At 39.2% G+C, this 14,442-nt stretch overlaps 1 protein-coding gene across 4 annotated transcripts in view; it reads left to right on the top strand.

Annotated features, from left to right (window-relative positions):
* BTRC (beta-transducin repeat containing E3 ubiquitin protein ligase) overlaps positions 1-14,442 on the top strand; it is a 114,857-nt gene that overhangs the window by 21,516 nt on the left and 78,899 nt on the right. For 2 of the 4 annotated variants that reach the window (XM_058029527.1, XM_058029526.1), the window contains one exon: positions 5,820-5,927. The exons of the other annotated variants lie outside the window; for them this stretch is intronic. In XM_058029527.1, coding sequence (XP_057885510.1) covers positions 5,820-5,927 — 108 coding nt within the window. The remainder of the gene's footprint in view (positions 1-5,819; positions 5,928-14,442) is intronic. 4 annotated transcript variants of the gene reach the window in all.

Genomic DNA, 14,442 nt, shown 5'->3' with positions numbered 1-14,442 from the left:
TACCCATACATGCTTGTGGATATGTGACCAAGGTGTCTGAACACAGTAGAAGGTGAGGAATTGTGCAAAGCACTGGTTGTTACAGCAGCCACATCTGGCCCTTCACCATTTGGGTGCAATATGTGCAGTTAGGGCTGTTGGTGGGCTGGTTGAACCCTGTGAGATCCATCTCATGGTCACACTCCAAGGATTACTACAGTTGTCTCTTCATTTTTATAAATTAATTTTCGTATGTGGAAAGACTTTCAAGAAAAACTGCCAGTGATAAAGTCAGAATTACCTAGTTATAAGTATGGCAAACTGGTCTGGGATGCAAGGAGGTGCACATTTTAACTGTATGGCTTTTGACTGTTGTTTTTTTGTCTTAATTAAGACTTACAGCTTTTAATGTTTTTCTTATCTTCAAGTGAAAACAGGCAAAAAACTTTCTCCAAAAGTTATGAAAGTATTAATTTGCTCTGAGACATGCTAGTCTCTTTGGTAAGTTCATAATTGGGCAGAATTTTTTTTAAAATGCATTTTCTTGTCTCTCAGGTATATAACTACTTCATAACTGGTAAATCTGTATTCATATGTTAGGGTTTTTAAAGACATATTATTTACACAATTCACTTGAATAGCTCTTCTGAAAGCTGTGTGGCTCTCTCATGTAATTATGTATTTAGTATGCCTTGCATCCATTGTTGGGATAGAGGAAAAGAAAAAAATAACTGAGCCCCACAAAATCTCTTAAAATAAATAATAAAAAATTTTCTCATTCTGTTTTGACAGCTTTTTTAGAAGTTGTATTATATACTTTTTTTTTTCAGATAAGAAGAGCTACCAAAGCTAAAAAAATGAAATATGTATGACAGATTTTTTAATTGCAAAAGTATACAAGATGCACTGGGAGTATTTTTTTTTAATACTTATATATATTTAATCAGAAAACACCTCTCAGAACAGTAGAGGGAAAAATAAGAGATACCTTTTCATTTTTATGTGTATGTGAGAGGTTAAAAGAATGAAAAGTGGACCAGGGAAAGGATCCAAAATAATTTTTTGTCCAGAAGTAAATTTCTGGAATTGTTATTAAGTTTCATGAGACCAGCATTTGTAATGTAAATAGCAGCTGCCTTATCTGATATGTTTCATGCAATGTGTTGCATTCTGTGGTGACAGGAATAGTGCAGACTGAACACAATGTGAAAGTGATGTATGTTATATTTTTGGCATTGGCTTAGTTAAGTATGTGGCCAAAAAAGTATAAGAGGAACTGAGTGAGATTGAAAGGTCTTAAAGTTTGTTCTCCCATTTTTTGTGGTGTATGATAAAAATAATTCTGAATATTAGGAATCCTAGTAAGATCTGAGCGTGTGTTTGATAAAGGATTAAAATTCCTTAGGCACATTTCCTGAAAATTAGGTTTTATAGAGCATGCAGGAAACAGTAGTGGGAAAGAGACTTTCAGGGAGAATTGTTTTTGCCAGCCATCCCATATTTGCTTTCTGAAGTGGTGATCTGTCCCCTCATATCAAGCTCACATCTGTTTATATATTTCTAATACCCTTCAGAGCATCCCGTATGTTTTATCTGCTCCAGTTTGGCTGGTAGAATTTCTAGGGCCCCTTTTCCCCTCGTGTCTTGGTTTTTGTAAGAGTTAGAAATTGTGATTGGTTTATCTTTAGAGTTCACCTGCTTAAGGTGCTGAATTCTGTACTAGAAGGGAAACAATTCTGAACTAGGGAAGGACTGCAATAGATGTGGTTAGCATCTGAAATTAATTTTATGTACAGTACACCAAACACCAGCCCTTGGGGAGAAAATTTGGTTTCCTCTTTGGCTTTGTCACTAATTTGTGAAGATGTACAAAAAGTTGTTAGGCTGCCTGTAAATCAAAGGTGTTTTAAGTGCACAAGTTATCATAAAGTTCAGTACAGGGTTCTTACAAGGGTAGTAGGTAATACCTCACTATTTTAAAATGTGCCACAATTAGAGACAGTAATTCTGCACTACTGTCTAATTAATTTCTTTGAAGTGACTATGAAAAAAATATCCTTCAACTACTGTTTGATTTTCTTTTGGTCATTCTTGTTTTACAGTGAACTCAATATAGTCAGTTTATGCTTTCATACCTGTGCACTGTAGTTGTGAGCTGTAGTAGTTCAAGAACTTTATTTTTCCCTGTGTAGAGCCACTTAGTTTTACAGGACAAGGTGATATATTTCTGACCTGTAACACAATTTACTAAAACTGTGTTAGTTACCCCTAGTATATTGTATTTGCTGAAGGACTAGAAGAGAACAAATTTGATAAGAAAAACCCAGTCTGAAATGGTAATGTATAATCTTGTAATGCAGTAGCAAATAAAGTAAATAACCAATTTTTAGCACTGGCAAAAATTTAGCCATTGAGTGTGTATTGAAATTTGTCTTTAGGACATCAGATAATTGGAAGAGAGGGTAGACTATTAGAGGCAGAACATCTGATGTAGTCAAAAAATGTTCTTGCAATATAATTACAAGAATAATTGAAGAGGTTAAAATACATCTTCCCTTCAGCTAATGGTTACTGTCCACTCAGCTCAGGCAGAGGCTGTCCATGCTTCTAGCCTATTTTAATTCAAAGTAAGGCAAACCCATTTTAATCACCAGTGGAGCAGCTGGAACCAGCCTCTGTCAGAAGGAGGATGCTGGTCATGTTTGAAACTGTACTCCCTGTGTTTTAGTGGGAAAATACATTTCAGAGTTCAGGGAGTGGGATTTTAAAATCAATTGGAAAAAGAAATTGGGTTTTTCGTCAAATAATTCCCTGTTTTATGCCACTCAATGTGTATTAAAGATACTTTGCTTTTCTAAATAAAAAGCTTTGCGTCTCTGGGTCTGAAAGTTATGCAGACATCGAAGTATTAATGCAGCTGGGAGTTAGGAAAGTAAAGGGATTGCTGCATCCTGGTCCAGTACTTAGCAAGCAATACCAGCATTCCCATTTGGCTCTGGTCCAAGCACTGTGCTTCTGTATCTTTGTTTTGATGAATCGATGTAGATTGACTTGAGTTCAGGAGAGGATTTTTTCAGTCAGCTTTCAAGTCATGAACATTGAGGCCAGTCCCTTGTTTGTGGAGCTGACAGTACAAAAGTGAGCGTTTGACATGTGGCTTGCTCAATGCATGGGGATAGAGGCTGTTGAGATTTTTCAGAGATCAGGCTCTAAATGAAGTTGTTCTGGTGGGTCACTCATCTGATTTACACACAAGCTGTTTCTATTGAAGCACCTGGGGCCTTTTGTTCAGGCTTGTGAGTAAGCCTCTTTCAGTCACCAACAGTAATTTAGTGTCTCTGCTTCATTCAATAGGTAAAAGGCAAGTACGGGAATGACATTTCCTTCCACACTGTGCAACTTCACTCTTATGTTTTTGAGATAGGTAACAGAACTGTGCCACTAATGTAGATTTTGTTATATACTGGAACAGATTCAGAAATCATCTAAGGTATTGGTAGTTTTTTACTTTGTACTTCCTAACTCTGGAACAATACTAAGTGGCAGGAGTGCATGGGTGAGGAATGATATCCTCTGTTGGACAGAGAGCTCTGCAGAATAGCCCTTCAATGTTTTCCTTTGTTATTGTGGCAATTTTAGAGGAAGACATTTCATTGCCCTGTAAGTTCCCTGGCACAATAGAGTGCCCTACCTGCAGATTGTAATGACTCTGACTTGAGCTGTAATCTCACGTAAACCTTGAGTCAACTTAAGCTTGCCTTTCCACTGACAGAGTGCTCCTCATTTTTCCTGCCTCTGTACCTTTCCATGCTTGAGTCAGTACAAATATTTAAAGTAACCTCTTTTTTTATATTACCAGCCAGTTTTAATGGCAATCAGTTCTTTGAGTTCATTATCACAGTACAAAAAACATGAGGCAGTCCCAGGGATGGGAAAGTTTGAGAATATGGAATAAATTATAGCTGTGTGGAAAAAAAGTCATCCCATATTTATTTTGTATTATGTTATGAATCCTGGGATGGATAATGGTAAGCAGCTGATCCTCACCTAGTGAATTTGCTCTGCATCATCAGAGGAACCGTGGAGTGAATCTCCTGTTACTGTGATGTTCTTGGAGACTAATAACCAACTTTGATTTAAATAAATAAAATTGGTGAAATGCTTAACCATGGATGTCCATCTCATGTATTCATTTTTTTAAAAAAAGGTTTTTGTCACAACAGCTTTCAGTAGCTGTAGTGATACATATTACATTGCAAAGAAAAAAAAAATGCTGGCATTTGGAAGGTATTTTGTATGTGGGAGTGTTTAAGAGGTTAGAGTTGTGGACAAGGAAGTATGGCTCACTTTTGTAGCTTGTTACAATACTATGGCTGTAATTTTTTTGGTTTTAGGAGGGGCATTACATACAAGTAGCAAGTTCATGTGATATGTAGTACTATGATGTACTCAAATTCTTGAGTTTCAGTATCTTTGTAAAGGGAAGAATTGTTTGGTTGGGTTTTTTTCAAATGAAAATGCAGTGAGGAATGTATTTTAAGGTATCATAAACTTCAGTTGAGAATATTTCTACAGGTTATATTCCCCAGCAGCCTTTAAATACTATTTCTGGAACAGCAGTGTAAATTGCAACAAAGTACAGCAAAGAATGTGGTGACAGACAAGGTTAATCTCTGTGTCTGTCTGCACAGGACCAGATTATGGATGTTGGTGATCACCTTTCTGCTCATTCAGAGATGGGTTATGTTGCTCCTACATACTCATTTAGTGCAAGATTGCGCAAGGTTTTCTAGCCCTCTGAAGAGCAGGAAGAAACGGAGGCTCAGAAGGCAGCTGTCATTTCATACCCATTCCAGCTGCCCTTTCCACTCAAATTTCCTCCCATCCCCTCCCCCTCTATTAAAAAAAAAAGAAAAAAAGTGGGGGCAGGATTGCAAAAAAAGAAGAGTATGAGGGTTTAAAATCTCCAGCAGCTAATCTATCACATCCTTCAGTTTTCATGGCTATCTGCCAATTTAAAATGCACTTGTTTTTTCCTGCCTTGCCAGTAATTAGACAAATGCAGTACTGCTTATGGCATCAAAAACTCTGTGTCTGGTAAAAGCAATTGCTATCATAATGCATCCCTAAATTTAATAGTAGTGGTGTAAAATGAATAAGCAGCTCTCTATTTCAAGGGGTAATGGCTTTAACTATCAAAATGGCTAGTATTTTCCTTGATTGGCTGCTTTGGCTCCTTTTTTGTATTTCTGTTTGTAGGAACTGAATCAATTTATTACAAAAATTGTATTTTATTTAACAAACAACAAGGCAAGCAGAAACATGAAACTCTTAAAAAGTGTCACAAACTTCCTATTCACCTTGGATCATAGGTTTTTTCTGTTATTTAGGAAAATCCATTTACAGACAAAACACAAACCTTTTTTTTTGTCCATTTACAGACAAAACACAAACCTTTTTTTCCCTGCAAGTATTAGACTTAAAGTTGTCGTTTACTTTTCTGCTTTCCTTGCCCAATTGCTTGCCTTGTGTTCTGCCTGGAGCATTGCTGTGGATAGAGAATAGGTCTGATTAATTGGAAAGAAACTTTCTATTACTGGGAAAACTCAACGCGTTGTTGTGGAATATTAATCAAAATTTACTTTCTTGATCCATAGTGCCTTTTTTTTTTGCTACTATGCCATCTGTAAAGCTTCTCTCAAGGAAAAAGATGCTTCAGCAGTTAGTGCTGTCTTAAAGGGCAGTTGTGTTGATGCCATTTGGCTAAGCCTTAAAAGTTCCTGTAATCTGTGCCATCCTGTCTCATACAGCCCCATCTCATAGTTGTCCTTTCTCTGCAGTGCTCTATGCCCAGATCTCTGTGGCTGGGCTGCTCCAGCCTGGCGGACAGCATGCCCTCGCTGCGATGCCTGTATAACCCAGGGACTGGCGCACTCCCAGCTTTCCAGGTACTTTCTGTCTCTCCCCACTCCTTTTCTCTCCATCTGTGTGCGTGTGCATCTCCTTTACTTGCCTGCTTGACCTCTGTTTATTCTGGTTCATACTCTATGCCTCTCCTCTGTCATTCTGATCTCTGGTATTTTAACCCATCTTGTGTAGATTCAGGGCAGCTGGGGCATTTCCATTTACCTTTGATATAATTATTTTATCTAAGTTGGCTTGATACCATCATCTTTTTCATTGGTTTTAAATTGTGTCAAAAAGATACCACTTAATTATATCTGGCAAACAGCATCCATCACACCGTCTCCAATCTGGCTGTTCTGGCTACTTGTGATTCCCCTCCTATCTAAATTTTCTGTGTGCCACTTGAAGGACTGAGAGGGTGAGTTCATTGCCATGATGATAATTGATGCCAGAAATTCTTTACTTCAGCTTTGTTAGCAGGAGTCTGGACATTTTGACTACAGAAAATTATTATCCAAGTAAGCTGTCAGTCAAAAGGCAAATAAAGGAAACTTTTTTATCCCTTTGATCTCTGAGTTTGTTAGATTCAGGCTTTTCTCTGTCATCAGTCAGTTTTCTGCCAAACCAGTTTGTTCAGACCCTTTGGGTGACCAGTGAATCTTAAAAAATGCAGACATTCTCCCATGGGTAGAGAGTAAGGTGCTGCGTGAGCATCAAGAAACCTAGACAAGGCTCTCATGATCATTGCAAGCATTTTTGATGGCATGTGGACATAACAGCAGAGTCTGGGCTCCAGAGATATTATATTCACATTGGAAACTGAGGTATTTTTATAAACTGCAGTGGCTGAGGACTTAATGAGTATCTCTGCAGAGAGCATGTTTTTTTGAGCTTATTGTAGCATGAACATTTACTTTGAGGTTTATGCTGCTAGGTTATGCTACTGCTGGCCTAACCTGTGGCAGAGAGTTTTATTTACCAGCATCTTTCAAAACCAGAGAAAAAGAAAAGGCCAGAATGTTACTGAAATTTTCACTTGTTTTGGGGTAAGTTCCTTATGCGCTTTAAAGGAAAGCATGCAAAGATTATTTTAAGTTTTACTTCTTGCTCCCAGAGTTAGGATAGTAATGGAAATAATCCTCTTAGTCCCAGAGGAGGTTTAAGTGTCTTGCAGCTTTTTGGTGCAACTCTTTTTGCTGACACAGCAGTAGCACTGATGGACTCTGGAACGTGTCCTGCCAGGCCTCCTTTGCTGATCCAAGCTTTTTGTGGGGCTTTCTCTGGGGGAGGGGGAAACACGACTTTTTATTAGTCTAAGAGGACTCTAGAGACAACAGACAGAGTTTAGACTCCTAATCCTGATTTGCATAATTTGACTAAATCATATGGGCCTAATTTTTGAGCTTTTGGCTATTGAAGGAATCTCAAATCTCTTTAAGCTTAGCAGTATATGGAAAGTAATTTATAAATTCAAATTGAGACTTCTTCCTTTCTACTTGAATTATTTTTGATTACTTAAAATAGGCATATATTACAAAAGGAAAGATTAATTTATTTAAGCTTAAGATGTCCTTACTAATGGTAGATATGAGCAATAACTGTTCTGCTAATGCAATGCATTGATATTTGGGGTCAAATGAGTCAGCTGCACAGTGATTCATTGTGCTGGGATACTGGTAGGACTGACATTTGCATTTCTGCAGATTTTGAGAGACATTTCCATGTGTATTTAGTGACTATGGGGAAGTATGTCCTACTTGCCATCTGAAATGGTAAACTGGTACTCTTCACTGAACTCTGACTGTTGTGTTGAGGAGCACATTTACTGCCAGTTGAGAGAGAAACCACATTGCCAGCAACAGCTTCTGCAGCACTGAGTCATCCACATTTCAGTCCATTTTTTTCAATGGGCTCTGATTGATCCTCATTAGCTTGCATGGTTTGAAGAAAACTCCCCTCTGAGGCATGGCTTCTGCATTTTCCAGTGCAGAATGGAGTGGTTTGGAGCCTGCTTGAAGCAGTGATGTTGCAGTATTTCATCATTCTTTAATGCTTTTTTTTTTGGTATCAAATCTTCAGGAAAGCATTAAAGACTTTCTTGTAGCCCAGTGAATTTTCTCATATTAAGTTACTTTCTTTATTCCATAGCAAGCTTGAAGTAACTGGAGAAGCATATCAATGTTCTTTGCTTGTGGCAAAAGAGAAGATGCCATCTGGAAGGCTACTTAGTCACTGCTGAATTTGTCTAGTTATTTACATGCCTGCCTTCAGATGCTCAGACAGAAATGTGGAAAGATGCTCTTTTTGAATAGCTCAGTTAAAGTCTTGCTGACTCCTCATGGGGAGCATTGGCAGGTAGTTGATTTAGAGATAATTCTGTTAATATGTCAAGTAACTTCATTTTTCTTCTTTGGGTTTTTATTATTGGAGGCAGGTGAAAACAGGATCTTCTGGTTCCTCAGCCCTGTTTTTAGGCAATCATCCTGCAGTGGGAAAGGCTTTAAGGCTAAACCCATGAATAGGGGAATAAGGAGCTAGAAACAGTTCTTTTTTACATCTTTTATCTCAAAGGACTTTGCAGCTGATAGCCTATTGTGTAGCTGAATTTCATAGCAGTCATGGTGGAAGATGGCAGCAGATTGGAACATGAACTCCTATAAGGCACTGTGGGAAGTGGTCAAGTCAAAGAGGGTATTTTAACAAGAAAAAGGCTAGCTATTCTATTTTCAGTGTCTTGGATGCCAGATATTACAGTACTGTTAATCTTCAAAGCAACTGAAAATTAGGTTGCATATTGGTTCTCCTAAAAATAAAAAATAAATTATACAGAATATGCTCTTTTTTCTTAGAAATTTGTGCTTTGGAAGTTTACAGATGTGCCAACAGGTGCCTGTTTTCACGACATTTTCCATGTGAAGATAATTACTTTACCTGTTAAAATATTTTCCTATGCATGCTCACAAGGCTCTATTTATGTTGCTTTTCATAGTTTAAACTCTTTGAAAATTCAAATTTACAATTACACTCATCAAGTATGCCAAGGGAATGATTGTATTAATCCTTCCAGGTCGGCAGAAGACCAAAATATTTTCTTGAATTAATTTCTGTAGACTGTTGTATAAATGAAGAGGCTTGAAGAGGAATTTGAAAGTCTTGCCAAAGATTTTATGTATTGCCATAATAGCAGAGAGCAGTCCGCCTCTTCCTTTTTACCTAATTCACAGCCAAGACAAATACCAGCTCCTGTTTAGATTGTAGACTTCTTGGGACAAGAGTCATGCTTTTATTACCTTTGTCTGGAGCCTAGACACAGGTGGAAAAGAAGAGAGTTGTCTTGTCAGCTTTATTTTGCCAAATCTGAAACTTTTATTTCTGTAACAGGCTCTGGTAGTCAAAGGGGAGGATTAACTTTTGTGGTGGAGGTAGCAACGTCTTGTTGAATTCAGAAATGTCTCTACAGAATGTCAGAAATTTGCATTTTGTTTTACCTGAAGATCTTGGCCATAAAGAACTACACCTCAGTGTTTGTCAGGTGAAGGGGATGATTCTGCTTGGTTTTGCAGAAGTGAGCACGCATGTGAGACTTCCTTAGTCTGGGCTAAAATCTCTGTCCTGGGGAGGACAGCATGGGTGTACTGTGCTAGGCAAATTGGAGCAAAAGGGAGTGCACTTGAGGCTGTGCAGGATGGATGTGACCTCTATGGACTGAGATTACTTTTGCAGAAAGGTGAACGTGCCAAAGATGTTAAAGGTATGCAGTGATGGAAGTCTGTTGTCCCTGTGAGACAGGCATGAACTTATTCTTCAAATTACCTTTACTTTTTTTTCCTAATGTTTATATTTTTGTGTTACAAAGCAGAATATTTGTCAAAGAAGCATTGTCAGTGTATTGGTAGAAACAGTTGTGTCTCTAAATTTCCTTTGGCTTGTTCGTGCACTTCTGTGTTAGAAGTTGACGTTTTATTGCTGGAAATACAGTGTAAATGTGAGCAGTAGTACATAATTTCTGGTTATACAGGAGGTTAGAGCTGGAGTCTTGGGGTGGGCAAACTGCATGCTCAGAAATGTGTTTGTGAGAAATACATTTGAAGGAAATTGTTTGGCTTTGGAGTCAGTGTTTGCTGGTGTGCATAGTTCTGTCTCTAATTGGGAAAGATCTGGGGTGTCCAGTCACAGACTCCATCAGCACGGAGACACTAAGCCTGCTTTGTATTCACCCTCTCGCTCTGCCTGTGGCCGTGTGAAGCCTGCCTGCGGGCTGTTTACAGTGCACCTCTGAAGCAGAATCCTAATTTTGGTGACTAATAGCCAGAGCATGTGGTTCCAGCACCCCCCTGGCTGGCAGCAGGCTCTGCCCTGGTTGTGAATGTAGTTAGGTGGCCCCCAACTGTTTACAAGACAGCAGAGGTGAGATCTTTGATTGACAAGTCAGAAATGCATTAGATCATTCCTCTGCCAGTCTCTGGTTCATGCTGTTAAAAATGTCAGCCTCTCCAAGTTTGAATGGCAGCCTGAGGGCCTCAGAAGCTTTTTGTTTTCTGAGATGGAAACACAAATTGGATGTGTGCCTGAGCGCTTCATCCTGGGCTGTAATTTCATCTTTTAGCTAAGAACCACAAGGTACATGAGCAAAGCACCCTGTAAACAATAATACTGGGGAAAAAAATAAACAAGGTCGTGTTTCTGGTACGTTGATCCACTGGTGTCCTGACCTCTATCACATTGAACATCTCCACTCTGATTGCTGTTCCCTTTGGCATTACAATGAGAGGAGATAGACTGACACAGAAGGCAAAGATTTAAAGTTGCAGTGCTGTTGCACATTCCTTGTATTGGCTATGAAATATTGAACTGCCACAATGTGACACCTGGTTTTTTCAGCAAAGTTTCTTGTTGGAGGTGTTCAGCAGCAGTCTTTTCTGTTTTTCCTCATTTTACCACCTGGCAGGAGCAATTATAAAGGCATGAGAGACAATAAAAATGGAGCAGAAATGAAGCCAAGTCGCATTTTTGTGATTGCCTCCAGCCCCATTTGTAGCTCAGGCTTTTGGGAGCTTCATTGTAGGAACACCACGATGGTTAGCTTAGCTGGAGATATCTTTAAATAAAGTGCCCAGTGACTACAGAAGAGCTTTATTGAACATTTTTAGGATTTATCCCTCTTTAAATCTGGTGATGTTGTCTGGCTGGGTGATGCTGGGGAGCCCACCAAACTCAGGGAGTTGCCCAGGGTGTGCTGCAAGATCTTAGCTCACGGGTAATAGCAACAGCAAGAGATATTTTTCTCCTTTCAGGTGCCAAAGAAATGAAGGGGACTAGAAAGAAATCTTTCTTTGTGGATCAGTGGGATGGGTTTGGTTGTTTTTTGTAGCACATCACTAATTTCTAATTACATTGAGTAATTACATTTAGTAACAGAAATTGGCATTTGTTCTGCACCCATATTGATCCTCAGAAGTTCCATGTGCTTTTATTAGCTCTTTAATCTGAGTATCAAGAAGTGTGACAGTATCTCTCACTGAGAAATACCACCTCAGTGTTTCCAGGACAATGATTAATTTAAACTGCATCATAGCTACAAGGCCTCCCCCTCCATCAGCCTGGGTAGTGATGGTCCGGTTACTACTAATGTGCTTTTCTCGCTAAGGTGAGGGCAAGGTTTCTAGCACACCAGCACCAGTTTGACTGTTGCGTTTAAAAAATGAAACAAAACTCATCCGAGTTTTCCTTCCTCCCTCGTTAGGAGTCAGGAAGGTGTGCAAAGCCGTAGTGACAAACGGCATATGCAGCGCCGCGTTGGAGGCATACAGGTATCTTTAAAGCTAGCTCCGGTTCCTCCGGATTGCGAACATCTGCTTGGAGGTATTGTGGAGCTCCACAATGCACTAATTGAATTACTCTTTTCTGGAGTTGCAGGCTGCGCTAATTGAATTAGAAGGCGGCTGTGCGTGTGCGCGCTGGGCGCGGGCGCGGCGCGGGGCGGGGGCCGGGCCATGGCGCGGACTGTGCTGCGCTCCCCCGGCCGCGCCCGGAACTGCAGCCCCGGGGCTCGCCGGCCTTGGCTGCTTCGATCGCATTGCAGCGACTCTTCCGTGCTGCCCCAAAGCCTGCATCTTTGTCCCTTTCTGTGCAGAAAGGAGGCTCTGAGGGGACCCCGCTCCAAGCCCGTCGCACCAGTCGTAGATGGTCCAGTGCGTTTAGAACCAGCCTAGTCCCTGTAAATCGCCCCGTTATCGCTTTGGATTTGGTGGCTGGGAGGACTTTGGAGGGAGCCGGTGGCACAAGATCGAGTTGTACCTATTTGTGCACAACTGGCAAAAAGATAACCAATGATTTTAATTTAAAAATGCAAATACGGTATTTTACAATAAATCTGGAGAAGTCATGAAATACTTTCTTACCTGCATCTAAATTTAAGCAATGTTAGAATTCAGTCACTCTTAGGAAATATGCAGAGATAGTTCTGAATAATTCTGTATAAGGAGAAGAAAATGAAATATTTCTTCTCTGAAATAAGGTGAACACACGCAAAATTTCAGGGAATCAACCCAAACACTCTCAGTAGAAGAGCACTTGCTAAATTTTAAAATTCATAGCTTGAAGAAGTACTTTGCTACACTGCGTCGGATAGATTTCAACTTATTTCCTCTGCTTTCTGTTGGCTATTACTTACATAGTGTGTAAAAATACTCAGCTATTCTCTTTCCTGTATTCTTTCCTCTACAGATAACCAGCTGACTCACTTTTCCATAAAATCTCAGCTATTTTCACTCAGTTTTATCTGTGTTTGGTAGGTCATTCTCATAAACATAAACCATATCAGAGACAAGATAGTATTTATTTTGCTTTAATGGTTTCTTATGTTTTGTTACATTTGAAATAAAAATAATTTGCTAGAATATTCTGCAAATTAAATAAAATTAAACTCTCCTTGTGAAAATACGTAGCAAATATTCTGTGATATGCATGATTCTTCTTTATGATGTTTGTATACTTGCCCTGTGTCTGGTGATGTTAAACAGGGCTTCTAATTACCACTAAGAATTGGCAAAATTGCTACTAAAGTTATTTAACAACCAGCTGCCCCTCGACATAAAATGCAGATTTTTTTGTTAAATAGCTGAAACTTGTTTTTGTTGCTTTTTGAGGAGAATTCCCAAAGAAGTTTGTACTTTGCGAATTCTGGTTTTTGGATATTATTTACGTTTATAGTTGTTTCTCTCTAGCATTTTTTAATATATTTCCTTATTTAAATATATGTGTATGTGTGTGTATAAGTACAAAAAAAATCAGGATTTCAGTCTTGGCTCCTTTTCTACGCAGTCAGGTAGACTGCTTCTAGTAGCCATTGTGAATGAAATACCCAAGTAACTCATTGATTGTACCCAAGTATTTATTTAGGGCTCATGTCTAAAGTTCTTAAATGGCTACCAATATAATTTGGTACCATTGTGGAATTTTCCAAATTGTGTCTGTGTATAGCGAGATCAACCATCGCTTTTTGCCTACCTTCTACAAAAAATTCCTGTGATTTATTCCCTCAAAATACAACCATATATCCAGCGAACAAAGGAAGCAACTCTTCATTCAGCCAATAAAGCTGCATACACTTCTACTCTTTCAGGAATATACCTTGCTCTTCTATCACATCTTTAGAGTAATAAACTGTGCAGCAACCCTTTGATGTAGGTAATAACATTTGACCTTGCAACACAGTACGTTCCCTTGTGCAAATGAAGACAAACTTAACACGATGTTGTGGTGGTTGTTCATTAAAAAAACCAAAACACACACACACAAAATTAGTGTATAGGATTACACACTTATATCCAGTGCCTTCTTTTGGTAAAAGTCAGAAGTGAAGATGGTTGTGGTGAGATTGTCACCTTTAAAATAATGTGGGAGTGAATTTGGTGCTGCCTTAAGAGGCTGTAAATGGGAAAGAATCTATTCCATCCAGTGTATAGAGTGCTTTTAAAATCAATCTATTTCTAGAAACTAAATTGTCCTGGGACCAGCTCTTGATATAAAAATTCATAGAAACCTGTTTTTCCGAGTGTGGTAACTTCTTGCCATAGTGCTGTAGTGTTAGAATTCACATTGGCCAGGTTGTTCTGTAAATTAAACAGTGACAGCTTCCCTCAGGGGAACAGCCAATGTATTTATGATGATGTGCTGATTACACAAAATACACTGCAAGCAGAAAACAGCTGCAGAGAACAAACCTCTTAAAAGAATACAATTACAAATAGCACCCTCAGTATTTCTAGTGGTGAGAGCAAAATACAGCATGCTAATGCAGGCTTCTAGTTTGCTTCCAAAGAAGAAAAGAGATCTACAGAGAGGAGGCTGAAGTATGGTGGGATGCACACACAATGCCAATGTGGAGCAGCACATAATCCCCTCCTGAAGGTGAAGGGCAAGAACACACCTCAGGCCTGCTTTTTAGCTGTCCTTGTTGCTTAAAATTCCTGTGACTGCAACTCCAGCAGCACTGGCTGGTGAGGTGTTGGGACTCTCTGGCTTGTTGGTGTTTTGGCTTCTGTGGTTCATACC

The sequence above is a fragment of the Melospiza georgiana genome, chromosome 8, assembly GCF_028018845.1.
Source record: "Melospiza georgiana isolate bMelGeo1 chromosome 8, bMelGeo1.pri, whole genome shotgun sequence".
Lineage (NCBI taxonomy): Eukaryota > Metazoa > Chordata > Aves > Passeriformes > Passerellidae > Melospiza > Melospiza georgiana.
Note: the sequence above shows the minus strand (reverse complement) of the source record. Positions and strands in the feature narration are given on the sequence as shown.